General features: G+C 48.9%; 1 protein-coding gene across 2 annotated transcripts in view; it reads left to right on the forward strand.

The window, feature by feature from the left end:
- The first annotated feature begins 12,454 nt into the window (after positions 1 to 12,454).
- Positions 12,455 to 23,855, forward strand: part of FLT1 (fms related receptor tyrosine kinase 1) — a 199,306-nt gene continuing 187,905 nt past the window's right edge. The window contains exons 1-2 of one of the 2 annotated variants that reach the window (XM_070049070.1): positions 12,455 to 12,738; positions 13,077 to 13,446. In XM_070049070.1, the coding sequence (XP_069905171.1) occupies positions 13,383 to 13,446 (64 nt within the window). In that variant the 5' untranslated portion in view covers positions 12,455 to 12,738; positions 13,077 to 13,382. The other variant, XM_070049071.1, reaches the window with a different exon arrangement.

The following is a 23,855-nucleotide window of genomic DNA, read 5'->3' on the forward strand; positions in this document are numbered from 1 at the left end:
ATAAAGAAATTCTCCCAGTTCTCTACATCAATCATGTGCTGATCTTATCTGTGTATTCAACTGCTTTCCTTGTACGTGCAATTTCTTACTTCAGAATCTTAGTCAGGTTGAGCTAGGTTATGCTATAGTAACAAACTTCCCACGACTTTTCAGTGGTATGTCATGTCCAAGTTCTTTCTCTTCCAGTGCTAAGACGCTTCGCAGAGAGAGAACTGAGTCCAGGACACCTGCGTCTAGAAGGACCATATGGCACCACCCGTGACCTCTAGGTTGCCAGGACAAGAAAAATGACAATCGAAGGAACTTGCGTCTGCTAACTTGGTGTCATCTTCACCTGGCCTGGAATTTTTGTGCCACTTAACTTTATTACCCTTGTGGGCCACAGCTTGTCAAATGAGAACATCAGCTGCAAGAAAAGCAAGGAAATGCAAAACACCCGCGTGTCTGGAAAGAAGATGATGTCTTTCCGTCTCTTGCAGTATACAGTCATGCGCCACGTAAAGACATTTCAGCTAATGACACATCACCTGTGTTATGGTGGTTCCATAAGATCACACTGCGGGTCCGGCGCTGTAGCGTAGCGGGGTAAAGCCACTGTCTGCAGTGTCAGCATCCCATATGGGTGCTGGTTCAAGTCCTGGCTTTTCTCCACTTCCAATCCAGCTCTCTGCTGTGGCCTGGGAAAGCAGTAGAAGATGGCCCGAGTCCTTGGGCCCCTGCACCTGCGTGGGAGACCCAGAAGAAGCTCTTGGCTCCTGGCTTCAGATCGGGCCAGCTCCAGCTGCTGCGGCCATTTGGGGAGTGAACCAGCAGATGGAAGACTTCTCTCTCTGTCTCTGTAACTCTGCCTTTCATATAATTAAATAAAAAATTTTTAAGAAATATTACATTGCCTGGTGAATTCAGAGCTGCTTAGTTTGTGTAAGTATGCCCTGATGTCCACACAATGATGAAATTACTCTATGATAGTGTTCTCATACTATTTCTTGTTGTCTTGAACAATTTCAGCCAGACGCCCTAAGATAGTGTAGATGATGCTTTTACTTCTTTTCCACTCTGTATAAAAAGTTTTTCTCCTGTAAATTATACTTTGTGAGTTGGCTGTTACACACACACGCACACGGGGAATACATAGGTGGAAGGGAAACATTTCTCTGTAATGCCATGTAATACATGTTAGAGTATGTGACCCTTTCCTCTCTTTGATATTTTTTTTATTCATTTTATTTGAAAGACAGAGTGACACGGAGAGTAGGGGAGAGAGAGAAAGAGAGCTTCCATCCTCTGGGTCACTCCCCAGATGCTCACAACAGCCAGAACAGCTGGGCTGGGTCAGGCCAAAGCCAGGAGCCAGGAATTCCATTCAGGTCTCCCATGTGGGTGGCAGGGACCCAAGCACTTAGGCCATCGTGTGCTATCACCCAGATGTGTTAGCAGGAAGCTGGATCAGAAGGGGAGTAGCCAGGACTCAAACTGACACTTTGATATGGAATGCAGTTATCCCAAGCAGTGGCTTAACCTGCTGCACCACAATGCTTACCCTTACTTTGTTAATTTCTGATTCTACAGTCTCTTTTCTCCCTTATGCGTCCAGCTAAAGGACTACCTAGGCTTTGGTTTCAAAATCACACTAACCTGGGCGAGTTTTTGGCACAATGAGTGTAGCTGTACAAGCCACCTATGACATAAAGCAGAGTCAGAGATGGCTGGGCAGAAACACAAGGTGGCCCGGGTACTGCCCAGGTACCACACTGTGGAACTGCCACATCCAGCTGCAAACCAGTTCATGCAGAATTGTTATTCTACGAGATCATTAAATTTGGTCTTTATTGCCTAAGTTGCCATTGGTTACAGAAAGAGAGAGAGAGAGAGAGAGAGAGAGAGAGAGAGAGATCTTTCATCCAATGGTTCATTCCCTAAATGGCCACAAAGGCTGGGGCTGGGCCAGACTGAAGCCAGGAGCCAAGGGTTTCTTCTGGGTCTCCCACATGAGTGTCAGGGGTCCAAGTACTTGGGTCATCTTCCACTTCTTGACCAGGTGCATCAGCAGGGAGCTGTAATGAAAGTGGGGCAGGTGCGACTTGCACCACTGCCCATATGGGATGCTGGAATTGCAGTCAGCAGCTTTACCCACTATGCCACAATGCCAACTCCTGTGTTTGGTTTTTAAACAAGCACTCAGTGACTAAAAACTGTCCCTTGCAGTTCCTAATGGTGTCTAAATAGGAAAGTATAAAATAAAACTGTAGAACTCTGCATTCTAGAGAGAAGGATCTGGTAGACCAGAGGGCTCAGGAGCGTCTTCATGGGGCTCTTGGGCCAGCGCTCACACAATGGCAGACTTCACAGGCAGCTGGAAATTGTTAGGGTGTTTCAGGTGCCATTGGGCGGGCCCAGCATGAGCAAATGGTGGCAGATCCTGGCACGCATTAGAGATCTTGGATCCCAAGTTGCATTTACACCCTTAACTCCCATAGATGCCATAGAAAGTCTGCTTTTTCCGTTTTACAATGCTCCCAAGGATGACCAGGTAATAGGAGGATCCAAGGCTCAACAGTAAAATACAGCCCTCCTCTTCCAAGGTACAGCACCTGCTCTTGGTTCTCACCTGCATGAGTTCCCCACCTTCAAAATGTTCATGGAAAAATGCAGTTAAGAGATAACTTTATTTTAGTGCAAAAACTTTAGATCCATCCAATTTTCCTACAATATGCATGAACTTTTGAAAGAAGACCTTCCTATACCTTCCTCCTGAAGCTGAGGTCTTTACTTTATGGCTAACATCTTCTTTAAAAAAAAAAGATTTATTTATTTGAAAGGTGGAGTTACAGAGATGGAAGGAGAGAAAACCATCTGCTGGCTCAGTCTCCAAATGGCTGCAATGGTTGGGCTAGGCCCGGCAGAAGCCAGGAGCCAGGAACTCCTTCCCGGTCTCCCACGTGTGTGCAAGACCCAAACACTTGGGCCAACTTCTGTTGCTTTCTGAGTTGCATTAGCAGGGAGCTGGATCAGAAGTGGAGCAGCTGGGATTTGAACTGGCAGCCATATGGGATGCTAGTGCTACAGACAGCAGTTTAACCCACTTTGCCACAGCACCAGTCCCTGTGGTTAGTATCTTAATGTTTGTGCTGAGGGATCAGACCAAAAACCTGAAAGGTTTTTTTATGGGCCTAGAGGATTCTCTGAAGCTGATGTTATTCCTGGTGGCCTATTGCAAGCTTTCCAACTTCCAGATGTGATCAGTCCTCTCAAAAATCATTTCACACCACTAACAATGAAAACTACAAGCAGTGACAAAGATACAGCCACATGCTTAAGTGACTGTTCTCCGCCAAGGCCCAGTGATAGAGCTACGGAAGAAAAGCCAATCTCCAGTACCGCGCTACTCATTTACTTATGGGGTCTTCGCTGGACACATCCCTTACTATCTGGACTCTTCATGGATAAAGGATGAGCCTTTGGGGATTTTCTAAGCTGAAATCATGTTGTCCGTGGTTGTTAATTATAATTGCAGTTCTTCTTAGACCCTGAAATCACAGGATTTCTACCTTTATTTTCTTCCGCTTACTGATTCCATGTAGGATAACATTTGAAATACAGAGAGCAAAACAGGCAAAGTCAAAAAATAAGCTGCAGCTGTCCTGGCGATGGAGGAGGCCTTGGTGGCCAGAAGAGGACCAGGTGGGCCGGCAGCCTGGTAGCTTCCTCTCTCCTCTGAGCTGTTCCACTGGAGCCCTTTCCTTATAGATGCTTCCCACTTTGGAGCTCAACCTGAGCTTGTGGAATGATTGAATAGAAACAGGTTGGGTTTGAGACAGAAACAGGAAGGGATTTTCCACACGGGTTTGCAGGGGACATGCCACATTTGCTGTTGTGTTGTGTGAGTCTTTAGTGGGCTCCTGATACAGACTCCAACCAGACTCAAAGGTGCTGGTGGAAGTTAAAAGAAACATTTGCCGGCCGGCGCCGTGGCTCACTAGGCTAATCCTCCGCCTAGCGGCGCCGGCACACCGGGTTCTAGTCCCGGTCGGGGTGCCGGATTCTGTCCCGCTTGCCCCTCTTCCAGGCCAGCTCTCTGCTGTGGCCAGGGAGTGCAGTGGAGGATGGCCCAAGTGCTTGGGCCCTGCACCCCATGGGAGACCAGGATGAGTACCTGGCTCCTGCCATCGGATCAGCGCGTTGCGCCGGCTGCAGCACGCTGGCTGAGGCAGCCATTGGAGGGTGAACCAACAGCAAAGGAAGACCTTTCTCTCTGTCTCTCTCACTGTCCACTCTGCCTGTCCAAAAAAAAAAAAAGAAAGAAAAAAAGAAAAGAAACATTTGCCCATGCAGATGCAATGCTACAGGGTAGCCTTGAATGCCATAAACTTGTACCCTGGGCTGCAGTGATCAGTGGGCTATCCAAGCAGCTATCTCAGGGTGAGGGCAAGGTCTCCACCAAGATGAGAGTCTGCTTCCTTCCTCAGGAGATCAAGGTTTTGGTTTAATTTAAGGAGCTGGGGGCTTTTCTTAGGTTTTATGCTGGACTTAAGCAGCAGAGGACTGTGAAGAAAAGGGTGCTTATCTGGATTCTTTCATTAATCCTTCATTAATCCTGGCAACAACCCTATTATCCCATCATCATCCCTGCTTTAGAGAGAAAGGAGCACAGAGGGGTGGGGCGGCTCAAGGTCATGTTAGCTGTAAGAGCCAACTACCTGGCAGGCTGGCCCCAGAGCCTGTGCATGTAACCAATTAACTAGGAGAAGCTCTTTGCCCTCTGCTTTGTTCTATGTCGCTTTCTGCAGCAGAAGGTCTTGATCTTGACCTGAATGAAGTCAAAGGAAGATCTGGACCTGCAAGCAAGTCCTTCTTTCCTTTCACGGATGATGAAGTCCTCTGGGCAGAGCCATGGATGTTCAGGACCAGCTTATTGGCAGGGCTAAGGGGGCTGGGGTAGAGGGGGGTCTAAGCCAGAAGCCCCAGAAGGTCCAGGGTCAGGTCTGCACTCTGATTTAGGTGTGACTTTGGGCCAAGCATATGACCTCACCACTTGTTTTCTCAAAGCAGAATCAGGTGGTTGGACTAGGCCGGCTATAAGGCCCACTTGCATGCTAAGATTTCATGATTCCACATTTTATCTCCACTAGTTTTCTGGAAAAGTAATCTCTTTCCTTTGCTAATTGTTGGCCCTTTTCTCCTTCCTAAATCCTAGGGGGAAAAATGGCTTGTTATCTTGCAACATTGTCTTCTGTTCCTAAAACTGCCTAGGATGATTGCTACTAACACTGCTTTGTGTGTTTAACAAACAAGCAAGTATTTCTCCTTTTTTTTTTTTTTTTTCAGATTTCTTTATTTAATTGAAAGTTAGAATTAGAGAGAGAGAGATCCTTCATCTGCTGGTTCACTCTTCAAACAGGCCAGAGCTGGGCCAGGCTGCAACCAGGACCCTGGAACTCCATCCAGCTCTCCAAGCAGGTGGTAGGAGCCCAAGCACTGGGCTGTCTTCTGCTGCTTTCCCAGGCTTATTAACAGGGAGCTGGATGGGCATCGGGTTCTAGTCCCGGTTGCTCCTCTTCCAGTCCAGCTCTCTGCTGTGGCCCAGGAAGGCAGTGAAGGATGGCCCAAGTGCTTGGGCCCTGCACCTGCACAGGAGACCAGGAGGAAGCACCTGGCTCCTGGCTTTGGATCAGCGCAGTGCCGGCCGTAGCACACCGGCCATAGCGGCCATTTGGGGGGTGAACCAACAAAGGAAGACCTTTCTCTCTATCTCTCTCTCTCACTATCTCTATCTGTCAAATAAAAAAACAAAAACAAAAACAAAAAACAGGGAGCTGGACCGGCGGCTGGGAATCACCCCTGAGCTCATATGAGATGTTGGCAACACAGGCAGTGGCTCAACCCACTGCACCAGGTTGCTGGCTTCCTAAACTAAAAGTCTTTTTTAACAGTGTCATTGATGATGAGGCTTGAGTTTCTATTCTTTCCTCCTAAGTCTCATTCTCTCTCCTTAATGAATTCCACCCATAGTTATCAGGTAAATATAATGGAGAAGAAACAGGATTTTAAAAGCTTCTGTATTTCTCTTCTCTCCATCACATAGATACGATTTTCCTTTAGGTAACTTTCCTGACTTTGCTGCCACTTTTGTATTCTTGGTCTTGCTTCTCTATTCCTGTGCAACTTCTTTATGCAACAGTACTTTCCATATCAAGTGGATTTTACCACTGTCACTTGTCTCTGCTTGTGGCTGCTTCATACCTCCTCATCCATGTCATCAAACCAACCTGGATTTGCTGGAGACTCAAGGGAAGGTCCTGTGACTTCATGACTATTTGCGAAACCAAAGCTCCAATCCCTAGTCAGTGTGCGTCATCTCTATTTTTCTGCTTATCCCTGTGCTTGGAGCCTAAAATTTAGTTCGGGCTTATAGTCTACCTCAGTGCAGGACTAAAAGATAAAAATGTGTTCATTGAAGAAAAAAATTAATCATATGCATAAGAAGAAAGAGATACACGAGAAGTCATCAAAATTTTATGGAAAATGTGTATCATGGAAAAAAATGCATACATGGATTTCAAATTTTTTTCACCAAAATAAATTTACCTCTTAATTCTATTTCCCACAAATTTTCTAAAGTATACTTGTATAAATTATAAGTTAATATATAATTTATTATGTAAATTATAAATTATATAAATTATATACCCACAGCCTGCTTCAACTTTTTTAAAAAAAGATTTTATTAGCCGGCGCCGTGGCTCAATAGGCTAATCCTCCACCTTGTTCTTTCTAAACAATGGCATTTTAAAAATATGAAATGTTAGGCTGGCGCCGTGGCTTACTAGGCTAATCCTCCGCCTAGCCGGCACACCGGGTTCTAGTCCCAGTCGGGGCGCCAGATTCTGTCCTGCTTGCCCCTCTTCCAGGCCAGCTCTCTGCTGTGGCCAGGGAGTGCAGTGGAGGATGGCCCAAGTGCTTGGACCCTGCACCCCATGGGAGACCAGAAGAAGCACCTGGCTCCTAGCTTCGGATCAGCGCGATGCACTGGCCGCAGCAGCCATTGGAGGGTGAACCAACGGCAAAGGAAGACCTTTCTCTCTGTCTCTCTCACTGTCCACTCTGCCTGTAAAAAAAAAAAAAAAGTTTTTTTTTTAAATTTATTTATTTTAAAGGTAGAGTTACAGAAAGAGAGAGAGAGAGAGAGAGAGAGAGAGAGAGATCTTCCATCCACTGGTTTACTCCCCAAATGGCCACAACATTTGGGCTGGGCCAGGCTAAAGCCAGGGGCCATAAGCTTCTTCTAGGGCTTCAAAGTGAATCACAGGGTTCTAGAGACTTGGGCCATCTTCCACTGCTTTCCCAGGAGTATTGGCAGGGAATTGGAGCAGCCAGGACTTGAACTGGCAAGCGTTTGGGATGCTGGCATTGCAAGCAGTGGCCTTACCCACTGTGCCACAATACCAGCCCCAAGCTTCAACATTACCAGCAAGTGGCCTGTCTTGTTTCATCTCTAATTCTCTTGAATAATTCTAGGGGAAATATTTTATCACTTCATCTGTACTTACTATGTGGTGAAAGGGAATTTTACTTAGGTAATAAGTTAGTATTTGTGCTTTATATGTTGGCAAGAAAATGGCACTAATATTTGACACCGTGCTTCACCCATTGATGTATTTCATGTATAAAAACAGAATTTGTTGAACCTGGAGATTAACTTTTTTTCCTTTTATTGGGTAAATAAGAGTTATGCCAAAAATACAGAAATAATGATTCCCATAGTTTGTATAAATGCTGAGGCAACTCTTATCATAGGAATGATAGAAATGTTGTGATTTCACAGTTGAAACATTAGTGAAATGCAGCTTATGATGTTGTGCCTTTCAGGTAACACTTGGAAGACACAGTCTCAGGTTACCTAGAGCTTGATTTTCTGGGCAATTATGTTTTTCAGCAGAAAAACCCCTACTGCCACTTATTATAGTTGATTCTTTCTCCCCAATAGCGGTCTTTCTTAAGATGCTGGTTTGGCCAGTTTGGCCCCTGACAAAGGTGAGAGACGGAGAGCTCTCATTGGTTAGTTCACTCTCCCAATGCTCACTATGGCCCAGGCTGGGCTAGGCCAAAGCTGTAGGAGCCAGAAACTCAATTCAGGTCTCCCATGTGGGTGGCAGAAACTCAATTACTTGAGCCAAAAGCTGCTGCTCCCCAGGGTGCATATCAGCATGGAACTGGACTCAATCAGTAGAATCAGGACTCAAACCTCGACCCCACAATATGGGATGCAGGCACTAGGCCTTACGCCTGCCCAGATACTTCTGTTTTTCAACCAGACTAGCACAGTATGTATCGTGCCTGGAGTAGGTGCTCAGAAATATTCACCGAATGTAAGCATATGTTTCCCGGATCCTAAGTTGTTTTCTTCTGCTTGCTCAGCCATGTCCCTGTTAAACTAAGCTGTGGAAGTTTCACGTGAAGCAAGAATATCAGTGAGTGTGCGTGTGTGTGCGTGCGCGCTCGCACACCTGACAAACATCCCAGTGTCAAATTGAAATAGGTGAGGGGCTAATTTACAAAGTAGAAACTAGATCTAGCACTGGGCAATGTTTTGCAACTATCAAATGTGACGTTTGTGAAGGCTGGACGGAGACACGACGCAAAAGGGCCCTCTGTCTTTCTAGAATGGAACACAGCAACGTGACTACAGTGGCTCTGTTCAGATGATGGAATTGTGAGTCATTTCCAGCTCACTCCTATCTTTTCATCTGTCTAAGATATTTTGTAACTAAAAGACTATGAAAAAAGAATAAGAAATAAAGTCAATAGCTGCCAGTTAAGCGGCACGATAAAATCAACATATGGAAGACAGTTAATTATAATGATTGAATGCCCATTATACAGATTTCACTTCTCTGTCTTTTGCCTTTTTTTCTGCTCCATCTTTCTCTAATGATCTCAGTTTGGACTTCCTTTTTCTTATTTTCCTAGAATGCCTGGAATAAAACACTATACGTCTAATTTCCTCTTGCTAGGGTCATCAATTATTCCTAAATAATCATAATGAAAGTGCCACAGCTTCTTTTGGTGAACACACATGGTGAGATCATGTCTCTCCTCTCCCTCTTCTTTCAGCTCTGTCCTTGTCAATGATTTTAATGATGGCCTAGAAGGCACACTTATTCAATTTGTGGATAATTTGAAACAGGAAGTGTAGAAAAACCACTGAATGGCAGAATCAGAAACCGAAAAGATTTCAACAGCCTGGAAAGACGGACTACATCAAATAAGAAGCACAATGAGAACGTAGAGGAGGCTCTGCAACACGAGTCTTCAAAAACTCTGGTGTGCCAGGAAGGCCACACAACAGCTCTCATTCAGAAAGTCTCAGGGGTTTTAACCAAGAGTAAGAGTCCAAGGTGTAAAGGTGCCGACAGAAAAGATTCCTTTGATCTGAGATGCAGGGACAGAGTATCATGTCCCTATCACACCCCCTGGGGACCAGAGTGCAAGGCATCCAGAGCTGGAGTACGGGACCTCACAGAGCAGGCAGGACCTTGAATCAACCAACAGGAGATCATATAAGCAGCAGCAGCAGCAACAACCCATGCAAAGGAGAAGGCCGGCAGGTGCAGGCAAGCCTGTGCATCGGGGGCTGGAGGAACAAGGGCATCCATAGCCTCTGGCTCAGCTCTCTGAGGGCCTCCCCTGGGCCTCCTTCCCCTTGCGGCTCTTCTCGCCTGCTCTGCTTTCCCACATGCCTGGAAGAAACCCTCTGGATACGAGGAGGGAAACAAACAACAGACAAACAACAAGTCATGCTGCGTGTTCATTCCTGAGTATCTCACCTCCAAGGACACTGATAAACTGGAAGGGCAGCTGAAAGCAATTTATAGAGCACGTCATTTGAGGAAGGGGTCAACATTAGGTGGATTTTGAGCCTGGAGAAAAGGTGCCTAGGGCATAGGAGATGTTTGTGAGCGCAGTCAAGTTTCACATCAAAACATTGGGCCTTCAAAGAGGATGCAATAAAAGTAATCCATGACTTGGCTCAGTCAATGGACTGAACGGCTCTTGAAATGATTTTCATCGCTTTAAGGTCATTGCTGAAGCTTTTTTACAATGGGGGCACTTGTAGGCTCAGTGGTAGGTTGCCATAAGCAAGGCTTTTGAGCCAATGGACTGATCAGCACCTTATCAATTAAATTTTCCCATGCCTGCCTGCCTGGAGAACTCGACAGAACGTCCCACAAGAGATTCTGTACTGAGTGCCTCTTAAACAAAGGAGCTTGAATTGTCTGGAATGTGAAGGTTTCATTCACATAATGTGGATGAGTTTTATAGGGTTGTGAGGTTCTGGTGACCATCGCCGCATGTCTGTACCATACAGTGTGTAGTCCTGGGAGACATCTGTTCTTTTGCACCAAGTCACCTAACCCATGTGGGGATGGAGCTCCTGACAGCGCCCCCAGTGAATAGCAGGGAAACAGGCCGTGGGTCCTCTCCTGTCTGTCTCTCACACTAAGGCTCCAACAGGTCTCCTGGTCTGGACTATGACAGCTGTTGCCATGTGCAACAGTGTGCTCCCCAATAGGGGCGAGAAAGACCCCTCCAGAGAGTGTTTGTCCCTGATAACACTCTACAGTGTCTGGTTTTGCTAACCAAACAAGAGATGAAATGTTCTTTTGTACGTGAGCAGGAAGCAAGCAGATAGTGGACTTCAATAGCTTTTTATACCAACCAGGCGTGTTGAATTTGATCTTTCTCATCAGTAGGATCTACACACCTCTTTCATTAGCGATTCAGTTCGAAGAGTGCCGAAGCCTATTCTCACTCAAAGGCATTATCTCTTCCAGCTAAAACAGATTGCCTACTGCACCTTTATTCCCCAGTCAAGCTAAAATGAAATCACAATTGTGACAAATTATAGCATCTTTAGGTTCTTTGTAGGAAACTACCACAACTAACAAAAGGAAGTAGTAGTAAAGAAATGGCTGACTAATGCAAAAACCTGCAGCTTCTCAAAAGAATAAAGTTTCTAAAGGACACTAATCACAGCACGATATTCACATTAATCTAAGTTCGATCCAACCATGACTCAACCCTAAATAATTAGGCAATGCTTTAGTATTTTTAATGAGTGTATCCGATGGTAAAGATTGCTCCAGCTGTCCCTCCAATACCTGTTCTTGCTTTACAGACTTGATGCAGCCTAAACTCTGGTGGCAGATTTGGCAAGTGCTATCTCTGTGTGTTTAAAAAAAATTTAAAAAGAGCACGTGAAAAAAAATGGATTCAGTGAAAGTAAACCTTTGGCTGTTGCATGCTGAGCCTCTTTCCCCTAGAGCAGCCCAAGGTCTCTCCTGAAAAGCTCACTCCCCTCCAGCATTGTCCTGGGGGCCCCAAGCCATGGCCCCCTGCCCACACTCCCAGCCCCTTAGAAGGCAGAGATAGGGTCTTTCCATCCTAGGGCTGTGCCCTGGCACAAAGCCTGGCCCCCGTGGGTGCAGCAGGAGGAGGGCAGGACTGCCAGCTTCTCTTAGGGAGAGGGTGAGGGAATGAGATGAGGCAGAGGGTCAACGTGGCTCTGCGTGTGCCCCAGCCTGTCTCCGGGCTGGGGGATGGGCTGGGGAAAACCCTGTTCTCAACCCCCCACCCCCACTCCTTTCAGTGGTTTGGAGGAATCACCTGGGCTGGAGGCAGAAAAAAAAAGGAGGGGGGGGGGCCGCGAGCCAGAGGGATAAGGAGCATTAGAAAGGGCTGGGAAGCAGCACGTGAACCATGACACCTCCGGGGAACCATGGGGGATGGAAGGATGGCAGCGCAGGTGCAGGTGCCCTAGCTTCCAGGGCCGGACCCGGGTCTCCTGCGGGGAGCCGTCGGGCGGCAGCTCTCCTTGCCGTGTGGCCCAAGATGTGGCAATTTCGCGTTGCCCAAGCTCCCTGAGGCGGGGAGGTCGTCCATTCCTTCAGGAAGACTCACCAGTCCCGTTCAGGAGCCACGCAGTGTCTTTATCGTGGCCATCTGCTTTTTCAAACCTGTGGGACTTAGGTGAGACCGCAACGCTCGGTGGGGCCCAGGATGACCCCAGCCTTGGGGGTGCTGGAGACCCAGCTGAGGCAGAGCGTGGAATGAGTGTCCTGACAAATGATCTAGTACCTCACGTCGCCTGGTTTAGTTCTAAGAGTAGCAGAGTCACTCGTCCTGCGTAGCCAGCTGCCACCAGTCCGATAGCATTTCCCAGTCTTTGGGAAGCGAAGTACTGGGCCCTCAGGAGTTGTAGGGGAGTTTTTCAGCCTCCGCGCCTTTTAATTTTTTTTTTTAATTAAAGGTATCCTGATGCTATTCCTTGTTTTGCTTCTGGGAAGCAGGGGATTGAGGAAATGACTTGGGCGGGTGCTTCGGTACCGCCGAAAAAGTCTCAGACGCGCTCCCTTGGGACCCGAGCCGGTTCGCAGTCTTTCCCCAGGTGCCAGGCGGGCGTCCGGTCCTCTCGGGCGCTCCTGGTCAGTGACTCGTACTGAGGGTCTCTGGCACCTTCTGAGACTTCTCGGGACAGTCTGGCGGGGTCAGGGGCGGCGGGGGCAGCGCGAGAGAAGCAGGCAGAGCGAGTGAGCCGGACTGCGCCTCGCTCCTCGGTGCCAAGGACACGGTCTCGGAGGCGCGGCCAGCTTCCCTTGGATCGGACTTCCCGGCCCGAGAGCCGGGCGGCTGAGCTCCAGCCCTGTCCCCTCCCCAGTGTCTGGCGGCCCCCAGAGCTGAGTAAGCCGGGCGGAGGGAGCCTGCGAGGATTTCCTGAGCGCGAGGAGCGGGAGGGGGCAGGGGCAGGAGGGCACGGAGCGAGGACCCTGAACCTGCCGGGGCCGAGCTCCCGGGCCCGCGAGGCCAGCGCCTCCCCTCGCGCGCCCGGCGCCGGGTCCCCCGGCCCCCGCCCCTCTCCTGGGCCGCAGGGAAGCGAGCCTGGGAGGAAGAAGAGGGTAGGTGGGGAGGCGGATGAGGGGTGGGAGACCCCTTGACGTCACTAGAAGGAGGTGCCGGGGTAGGAAGTGGGCTGGGGAAAGGTTATAAATCGCCCCCGCCCTCCTCTCCTCTCAATCTAGGTCCGCGGGAGGCTCGGAGCGCGCCAGGCGGACACTCTTCTCAGTTCCTCCTCAGCAGCGGCGGCAGCTCGGAGCGGCTCCGGGACTCGGGGACAGCGGCCAGCGGAGTGCCGGGCGGCGAGGAGTGGCCGAGGAAGTGGTTGTCTCCTGGCTGGAGCCGCGGAGAGGAGCGCTCCGGGCGCAGGACAGGAGCGCGCGCGGCGGGCTGAGGCGGCGGCGGAGCGCGGGAGGACGAGTGCTGGCGACCGGGTGGTCGGCCGCGAGGAGCGCAGGCACCGGGGGCGAGCAGGCCGCTTCGCGCTCACCATGGTCAGCTGCTGGAACACCGGGGTCCTGCTGTGCGCGCTGCTCGGCTGTCTGCTTCTCACAGGTGAGGCGCGGCAGGGGGCCGGGGCCGGAGCGGCGCTGGGCTGGGACGGCCATGGAGCAGAGACCAAGCCCCCTTCGCCCCCCGAGTCGGGGCCAGGTGCATACGTGGGGAAGGCAGGCGAGGCTGCAGCCGCGAGAAGCGAGCCCGGCGGGAACCGGAGACAGTTGCGGCGGGTACGCCCGGGACCGCGTTGCCTTTTTTTCCAAGTGGGCTCCTAAGAGAGTGGCTGACCGGAGCCCGCGGGCATCACCGCCCAGACCCGCCGCCTGCAGCGCGCCCGAGTTTGGCACTGGGGCTGCCCCTTTAAAGCAGGATTCTCTGCCCTGCTCCGGGGCAGGACCTAGCCCATCCAGGATGTGGGCACGGGGAGCACCGCACACTCGGGCTGACCTGGCAACGAGAACCTGTCCTTGGCTGCCTGGCGCGGGTCTGCGGGGCCCTCCGGGACCAACAGCAGCGGCTACGGAACGCCTGCAAGGCTGCCCGGGAGTGGGAGGCGATCAGGGCGTTGGCAATATTGGGCACTGGCCAGGACCTCGCACAGCGAGAGGGAAGCAGGAGAGCCAGACAGGAGCGTGCTGGTGCCTGCGTAGAGCGGGCGCATCCAGGGACCGGGCCAGCGCTGGTGTCTCTGGACCGGCGAAACTGTCCCAACAAGCCGGACCGTCCCCAGGAGCTCTGGGAGCTCCCGCAGCGCCCAGCCCGGAGCCGACCAGGGGTCCTGAGCGCGCTGCGCGCAGCCACCAAGCTGGGACCCCTGCGCGGAGCAGGCAGGGTGTGCCGTCCAGCGCAGGTCGCCGGCGGGGAGCGACCCTGACCCCCGAAGGCGGGCGAGGGCCCAAACAGCGTCAGGGTTTGACGTTGTAAGTCCGGTCTTTACATTTTGAGTGGAAATCGGTGATGTCCTGTCGGCGCCGCCACCGAAGTCAGTCGGGCTTTTGGGACAGGGGCGGCGGAAAGGTCAGGCAGGGGCGCGGAGGTTTTAGCGGCAGTTGGCGTGGAGACAGCTGCCGCGAGGGGTCACAGCCCAGGGGACACGGGGGATCGCACTCCAGGTCTCCGCTCGGTGAAGCAGGGAGCCCAGCCCGGTGCGTTCGGCACTCTGAGCGCCTAAGGAGCAGACCGCCCGGCGCGTTCCTTTTCAGGATCGTGGAGAAAAGGTAAAAGAGGCAGTGACATAAAATAGAAAAACGTAAAATAAATCATTGCAGCCCTTCGCAGGAAGAAGGCAAGAAGGCTGAGCGTAATAAAAACCAAAAAGACACCAGGCTTGTTAAACCCGCAAGGCAGGAGCAAACAGTCTTTCTCAATGCGAAGACTGCTGTGATCGCGGGTTTCTAAGTGACAGGTCCCTGGCAAGTCGGTGACGCTGCTCAGGCGGGAGGCAGAGAGAAGCGGTAGTGGCTGAGCCCTCAGCGGAGGTTGGGACAGATCCCAAAATTAGCACATTAAATCAGAGCTTGTGTTTTCATTTCGTAGAGGTGTATCTTGTTTTTTGAAAAGTCGCTTATGCTAAAATTCAATTGCTTAGGGAATTTACCTGGTTCATTCCTCGACTATGTAAAGGTAAATCTAGGTAAATTACTGTGAAGCCAACGCTGTAGTGGGAAAAGTACACATTTTATTGGATTCTCACATACCACAGGATCTTCAAAAAGTTTATGGAAAATGTGTTCTATGAGAAAATGGCAGGGATTTCCATTTCTTTGTGCACCAAAAATAAATTGCTCTTTTAATTCCTTTTTCCACGACCTTTTGGGAGTACCGCGAATGTATATATCCTTGCTTCAAAAACGTGGCTGATTTTTCGTGAAGTTAGCTTCATGATTGAGAACATCTTGGAGGAGTGGAAGCTTTACGGGAATGTGAAGTGGGTCCTCTTAGACTATAACTTTCTTAAATAGAACAGAAATCTTGGTACTTGTTTGGGGCTTTTAAGAAGATTTTAGACATTGTAGGAAGAATGGGGCACAAACATCGGCCAGGTGAGAACCACTTTCTTTACCTGGGGGCGTGAAGAAAGTTCTGTTTGTGATTGCACAGTGTGTGCCTTCTGGGCTGGTTAACAAACACCCTGCAGCAAAGCCGGCAGCTCCCAGCTTTCCCACCACCTCAGGCGTTCAAAGCACGGATCAGGTCCAGAAAGAGGCCTCTCTCCCGGTCCGTGGTTGTATCCGGAGTCCACTTTCCCCGACCAGGGCCCAAGTCCAAGCTCCTTCAGGTGCTACCCCTTTGCGTAGCTATCAGTTCCTAGTGTCCTGTGAGACTGTGTGCACTGTGTGTAAAACAGCCAAGAGTTTCAGGAACGAGAAAGGATAATGCGTATTTACCTCCTGCCAAGTGGTAGAGAGATGCCCACCATTCCAATAGTTTGAGTCCTCTGCATTGCGATCTGGAGGGTCGCGGTCCTTTTTCTCTGGCTCTCACATTCTTTTTCCAGGCCCCATGCCCGTGATTAAGGCCTCAGATCTTTCTTCCTTTCCTTCTTTCTTTTTTTTTTTTTTTTTTTCCTTGAGTTCCTAAGCAGTGGACATTTACGATTTACTGGAACTAATTGGAAGCACTTAAATTGTACATTTTGTGATGGAAATCCACATTAGTAATACTGAGTTAGATCAAAATACCTACTTCCCAATTGAATGAAATAACTCATAATAAAAGCAGATTTTATACATAAGTTGTTCTCTCTGAGGCTTATGCAACCACACTCTCCCCACCCCAACTGCTTATTAAAAATGCTAATTATTTAGTACCCTTTGTTTGCCCACATAGCTTTCCACCTGATGGCTCCTGTGGCAGGAGCACCTACTCTACTTCTTCACATGTTTTTATTTTATTCTGTCAGTACTTTGTTACTTTTATTTATTTATTTTTTGCCTGTTGAAAATTCTTTAATAGACTATCTGATTTCTTTTCCAAGGATCACCAAGTGGGTTTTTTGTTTTCTTATACAAAATCGCAGAAGGCAGAGTAGATGGTTGATTTCTCAGGTCTCTTTCCAACTCTAAAATTCCATGAATGATTCCAGGAAGTGGACTGCACAGCGTGTCTGTCTTTCCTTTTCCTCCACTCCCACCCCACCCCCCTTTATATTTGTTTGTAGAGCGAGTGATGGACCGCTTGATGCTGGGGTTTAAGGTGAACAGGGCTTATATGGCTGTCAGGGATCACACTGTACGTTCTTAATGTAGAAATTAGAATGTACCTGGCCAACAATTAACTCGGTCATCCGTGGGCTCTATTTTGCCAAAGATGGGCTAGTAGACAGTGTTCCAGTGAGGAGTAATCATTATCTTGGGCTTTCTTCACCAGCAGAATGTGTACCACTATGAAGCCGGCTCTCCTTCAGAATTTTAATTGCATTATCTCCTCCTTAAAGATTCCAGTCATTTCAAGTCCCCATGCATTTCTTGATTTTTTTTTAAATAAACTTTTATTTGCTCAAAAAAGAACCTTTATTCTAAAAGAGTTCCACAGGGATACTAAAACCCCTTATTTAAAGTTGTGTGTATTTTCTGTGACTTTTAAGACATACATCAAATGCTTACTTTGTTCTTTCTAAAAACATCAGCGGCACACTGTTGCTGGGGACATTTCTGAATCGACCTTGAATGTCTAAGTTGAACATGATATGTGGCAAAGAATAATTTTAAACCTATCCCCAAAAGGTAACATCTTTAAGGAAGATTATGCAACATACATGGTCTCCAAAAAGTTCATGGAAGGTGTGTAGAATGAAAAAAGAACCGTATATGTATTTTTTTTGCACCAAAATAAACTTATCTTTTAATGCCACTTTTCCACAAATGTCTTGAAGTACCCTCATACTGCCATCTGTGCAGCAGTATAGCTGGTGTTTACTCTGGCTTGGGCAGCTTGCAAGGCCAAGAACAAATAACAAAGTAGATCACTTCTTCAGTGCTTTAGACCAAGATGTGCATGTGGGTGACTAAAGGGATGGAGCGAAAGGGAGAGAAGCTCCCTTGACACTTGGGTGTTAGATGCACGACCTGCTGGGTGGAGAGCGAGGCATGCTAGGTTTTTCTTTCAGCTGCGAGGCATGCTAGGTTTTTCTTTCAGCTGCGTGGTCAGGGGGTGTGTTGGTGAGCCAGTAAATATCACCATTTTTCAGTATATTTGTCATTGCCGAGAGGCAGTGAAGGGGATTTAAAATCATAGCAAGCATTTTTTTAAGTCAAAATATATTACTAAGGGTGATTAAAGGCATAAAACTATTGGCTGGTTGCACGTGGCTTAAATAGTTTAACAGAACAGCCCATTTCACAGGGGCCCTCACCTACCGCACAGGCTCATGCCGATTGACCAGGCCTCTCACCAGGGGCTTTCTAGGATGGCTGCTGATACCTGGGACCCTTGCTTGCCTTGGAAACTGCATGCTGCAGATGAATTTGCTGGATTTTGAACCAGATTGAGGGGGAAGGAAATGGGAGGAATGGGGTATCTGAGGGAAGGCTTGAAAGGAAAGTCTCTGGCTTAGCCGTCGGGGCTGAGGGGGGTTTCATTAAGGAAGCAGTTCCATTGAGGCTGCTGAAGATAGCGGACTAGGTTTCCTGCATTGCTGCTGGGGCGGATGTGGGGAGATGTCAAGAATTCCTGGGGATTTCCCATCAGTCTTGGTCAGCCTGGTGGCCTGACCGCCACTTCTGGTGGCTGCTTGCCTTGCCTTAGAGCTCCTTGAGGCTCCATGCTGTCCCACAGGCAACCGCATCATGAGAGCTTAGATGGCGTCTCTCCCATCTAATCTACTCAGCCCAGAGACGAGAAAAGCAGCCCAGGGAAGTGTAGTGGATTTTTTCAAGGTCCAGTGCCAGACCCAGGAGAAAACTTGATGCTCCTAGGATACAGAAAAACATGTCTTCCTCATCTGTGTGTTCCATCCACCCCAAACAGAGGAGTGTTTCAAATATTTGTAGAATAACATTGTTGCCATGCTAATATTTCTTTCTAAACAATGGCATTTTAAAAATATGAAATGTTAGGCTGGCGCCGTGGCTCACTAGGCTAATCCTCCGCCTAGTGGCGCCAGCACACCGGGTTCTAGTCCCGGTCGGGGCACCGGATTCTATCCCGGTTGCCCCTCTTCCAGGCCAGCTCTCTGCTGTGGCCAGGGAGTGCAGTGGAGGATGGCCCAAGTGCTTGGGCCCTGCACCCCATGGGAGACCAGGATAAGTACCTGGCTCCTGGCTTCGGATCAGCACGATGCGCCGGCCGCAACGCACCGGCCGCGGCGGCCATTGGAGGGTGAACCAACAGCAAAGGAAGACCTTTCTCTCTGTCTCTCTGTCTCTGTCCACTCTGCCTGTAAAAAAAAAAAAAAAAAAATATGAAATGTCTTCTATTTTCTTAAAGCCCATAAGGGGCTTAAGAGAAGGATATCAGAATGCTGGCTGCATTCTCTCTGAGTGATCTGGGGAGATTTCTTCTCCTTGCCCAGCTCCTGGGGTCTTCTTCTCCATGGCTGGTGCCGACACAGCCGCGGATTGTGTGCTAACTTCATCTTCACCAACTCCCTCCAGCACTTGTTCCAGCCACACAGCTCTGCCTTAGACACATGAGAGTCTCACCTCTGTCCTGAGGGGCCTTCATTTTTGTCACTATTCCTTAGGCTTGGCTGCCTGCAAGATCTGTTCCTGCCCTCTGTGTTCCCTCCTCCTTGGGCTGCACAATCCCCACCTCCAGCAGCTCCTCCTTACAGCCTCACACAGAACTAGTGGTTTCTTTTGCCTTCTTATGTGAGGGACTTCAAAAGTTTGTAGCTGGGGGTGGGAGTGGGGGAGCAGTGTTGTGGGGTAGTGGGTTAAGCCACCACCAGCATTCTATAATGGGTGCCAGTTCGTGTCCCAGCTGCTCCATTTCTGATCCAGCTTCCTGCTAATGCACCTGGGAAAGTAGCAGAAGATGGCCCAGGTACTTGGCCCCCTACACCCACGTGGGAGACCCAGAAGAAGCTTCTGGCTCCTAGCTTCAGCCTGGCCCAGCCCTGGCAGTTGCTGCCATTTGGGGAGTGAACCAGCAGATGGAAGAGGCGCTCTCTCTCTCTCTCTCTCTCTCTCTCTCTCTCTCTCTCTCCCTCTCCCCCTCTCTCCCTCTCTCCCTCTCTCCCTCTCTCCCTCTCTCTTTGTCTCTTCCATTCTCTGTAACTTTGACTTTCAAATAAATAACAAATCCTTACAAAAAATGCATGGCAAAAATGCAATTAAGAGATAAGTTTATTTGGTGTAAAGCATTTTTGAAATCCATTCATGGTGGTTCCATAATGCACAATTTCATTGAGTTTTTCAAGATTCCTCATGAGCATTAACTATTTTTGCACCAAAATAAGCTTCCCTTTCTGTTCTGTTTTCCAGGAGCTGTTTGAAGTACCCTGCTCCAGTACTTCTCACAGTGCCTGTTAATATTTGATGTGTCTGTGTCCTCCCTCGTTGGGTGAGACCACATCATAGCTGTCTCCTAAAGTGTTAAATCTTTTCTACTTAATGTGTTGCCTGGCATGAAGACTTTTTGTAATTGTTGGAATGAATGAATGAATGTGCAGTCACACTACCATTTCAAAGAAATCTTTCAAGGCCTGATATTAATTTATTCCAGTATATTGTACATGCCTGTCTATTCAACCTCAGTTACAATGGATGACCCAGAATGACTTTTCTCAATAGATATTTGTCCCCTTCAGCAAATGACTAAGATGTAGGAAATCAGTGATGATCTTCAGCTCTCTGAGAGCTGTCTTATGCAATCTTCCCACCCTCCATGTTGTGGCCTGATGCTTCACAGGGCCTCTGAGACACCAAAGCCAGGCTTTGGTCTCTGCTGGTCCATCTTGGCCTCTATTTGAAGAAGGGCTGAGTGCTTTGGTTTTATCCTACGGTGTCTTACACAACTCCTGGAGTCAATGAAACTCCTGGATTTCATGGTTTGCTCCCATTGCCCTCTCATAGACTCAAACCTGAGTGCTGGCCTGGCTGCATACCCGAAGGGCAGAGGCCTGGCCACCGTCAGAATCAATGCTGTTTGCTGTGGGGCCCAGCTGGGCTGCCTGGCCTCCTCTAGCCTTAGGCTGGGTTTTCTTCAGCCCTTCTTGCTGGCTACCCTGCTGGGCATGAGGCACGTTCTTAAATAAATTAGGCATCAGAAGACAAATATGGCAGGTCCTCACTTATAAGGGAACTTATAAAAGACTTATGTCATGCAAGTAGAGTGTAGAATAGTCTAGGAGGGGTTGGGGGAGGGGAAGTGGAGAGAATGTGTTTAATGGGCACAGTTATGCAGCTGGGGATGGGGACTAGCTTCCCATGTTCTGTAGCACTGGAGGGTTGACTGCAGTCAATTGAAAGTTTCAAAATAGCTCCTGGAGAGGAGTTTTGAATGTTTCCATGCAAAGAAACAATAAACCTTTGAGGTGACAGATATGCCAGTTACCCTGATCTGATTGCTACACACTGGGTACATGTATTGAATACATATGTGTAACAACTATGTGTCAATTGTACAATTTTAAAATACTTTTGAAAACCTAAAGAAGGAACCAGAGAGTAGTTCATAATAAGTAAAAGTGCAGTTAGTATGTTTTTAAAATCTGAATCCTGGGGCTTGGGCTCCAGCAGGTGCCTTCCTCTGCCTGCCTCCGCCTCAATCCTGCCCCTGACCACAACATGCTCTAAAACATGCTTCTCAGAGGGTGGTCCGTGGCTGAGCAGCATCCATATCCCCTGGAACTCAGCAAATCAGAGCCTGTATTTTAAGAAAATCCCCTGGTGACTTATGTGCACATGAAGAATGAAGCAGCACTGGTTTTAGCAAGGGATGCACAGTCAGTTGTGGAGTCAGGGTTCAATTCCTCTTCACTAACAGCCTAGGGGTGACCTTTAACTTGCATGATTAAGGAACCAGACCTGGGCCAGCCAGAAGCCTCTCCCGGCTCCCATGTTGGTCTTGTGCCCCGACTTCTTCTGGGACGCCTGTCTCCTGCTTCAAAGCTCTTTTTTACAAAATCTTAGACTTGCTTGGACATGATCTACATAAACAGGAGTTGTGGTTTTGAAGCATGCTATGGTTAACCAAATCATGGGTCTTAAAAAATATGGACTTGGTGGGAAATAGTAAAAATGGCATTAAATACATAGGCTTTAACCATAAACAAAAGTTCTACAAGGCATTTGCTTCCCAAACGTTACCTGGTAAAAAAAACTAGCAGCGGTGAGGTCTGCCCTAGAATTTTCAATTGTCAAAGAGGAGGGTCCCTGTCTCCTGCTGCCACTGATGTATTTCAGGGGCCTCTTACTGACTTGCACTTTAAGGTGCAGACCTTGGCAAGGGTGTGTGTCTTTTCACAGATTCTCGTGCTGCTCCCAGGCACGTTTTCTCAGCCTGGGCTTCAGTCCTCCTGTTTGGGTGGAGGGTCAATGGATTTCCTTTCAAGCCGCAGTCCCACCCGTGCGGTCAGCACAGGCAAAGCGGCCACAATTATCAGATTCTTTTGTTCAGAGAGGGCTGAAGTGAACCTTGTCCAAATGAAAAGCCTTGGCTTTTGTTACACACAAATATAAAAGCACTTAAATTCAAGGCTGTTGATAGCAAAACCCTGTTGGGTAATTAGCCAGCCAAGTGATTGCTGAGAAATCTTTTGCCTCCCTCCAGGGCCATGGTCCTCAACCTGAATTCTGTGTTAGAATTGTCAAGGTGGGGAGGAGGCTTTTTATTTAAAACAAAAACAAACAAACAAACAAAAACCTCTGCCCTGGCTGCACCCCAGACCAGTTTAATCACCATCTCTTGGTGGTACCCAGGCAGCAGTACTTTTCAAGCTCATGGTGATTCCAAGGAGGAGCTGAAGTCAAGAACAACCCATTCTAGCACACAGCATGGGCTTTCTCAACTCCAGCTCTTGGGGCCTCACCCCAGAGATTCTGATCCAGTAGATGTGAGATGGGACAGAGAATTTGCCTTGCTAAGACATTCCCAGGCAATGCTGCTGTCTGCTCCAGAGGTCACACTTCGAAGCCCCTGCCCTAGGGCATGTTTGAGGAAACTAGGCCACCTGGGAGAGACACCTGCCCAGGTGCTGAGCAGTAAAAGGCAGTAAATCATCACTTGACATATATTAAGATGGAAGAAGCCATGTTTTCGGGAATTCTTGCTAGGAAGCACAAGTGCTAGTAGTGTGTGGAAGAAGGAATGTTTCGATCCGGTGCTAGGGCCAGGTAACCAGAGCAGCTAAATGAAGTTGCCCCCTGAGGGCAGCAGATCTGTTCTGCTGATTGGGGTGTGCAGGTTCAGAGCCAGAGCTGTGTTGCTGGTCTAGGCAGCAGCCCTAACAGTAGCCCTCCTTCTCTGCCCTAAGTGCTGTGACAGTCAGCCTTTTCCCCAGATGAATATTGGCCAATGCCATTTTATCAGGGGGCCCTGGGCATCCACATGCCTCAGGCAGGCTTTGCTTCCCTCCAGTATTCCTTGTAAAAAATGGTGTCTCAAGCCGCAGGAGACTTGGCCTAACCAGGCTTCCTTTTTTGGGATTGGCACCTCTCACTTGATGGACTGGGTTCTCCCCATGGGAGCAGTCAGGGAGGTTCTGTGCCCTGCTTCAGTCTGGTGGTGGAGAGAAGGCATGGCTGATTGCACACAGGGCTGGCCTCCCATCTTGGACGTGCACTTTGGGAAACACCAAGAATCCCAGCTGTTTCCCTTCCCTGAGCTCACTCTCTCAAGGGGAACCTGCGGGGTATTTCATACCTGATACTGTGTGAGCTCCACTTGGACACTTGGATTTCCAGATAGAGCAAGCGCATGCCCTTTACCTACTGCCCAGTCACTGCTTCTGCTGAACGGAATCATGGTAGCTATTTGTACCTGCTACCTACTGCTAGCTAACAAGCTGTCCCAAAGCTTCCTTGGGACAAACTAAGTCTGTCTCATGATTCTCTGGGGAGGCATCTGTGCTGGGCTCAGCTGGGTGATGGTCCTTCATGTCTCAGTGGGTCACGGCTGTGGCCACTGTCCCTGGAATTTTGACTAGGACCTTGGCACTGGGTCTCCCTCTCCACACAGTCTTTCCTTACTCACTGCTAACCCAGTGCTTCCCTACCTGGTGGCAGGGACATTCCAAGGGCCCAAGAGTGGCAGCTGCAGGATGTTTTGCAACCTAGGCTTTGGAGCTCCTGCAACATCACCCTGCCTCCTTCTTCTTTTTAAATGTTTATTCATTTGAGAAACAGAGAACAAAGATAGAGACAGAGCTGTCATCTGCTGATTTGTCCCCCCAAATTCCCATAATAGCCAAGCCTGGGTCTGGAGCTGAAGCCAGGAGCCAGGAACTCAATCCAGATCTCGCACATGGGTGGCAGGAATCCAACAGCTTGAGCCCATCACCTAGTGCCTCCCAGGACCTGCAT

This window comes from Oryctolagus cuniculus, chromosome 9 (assembly GCF_964237555.1).
Source record: "Oryctolagus cuniculus chromosome 9, mOryCun1.1, whole genome shotgun sequence".
In the NCBI taxonomy this organism is placed as follows: Eukaryota; Metazoa; Chordata; class Mammalia; order Lagomorpha; family Leporidae; genus Oryctolagus; species Oryctolagus cuniculus.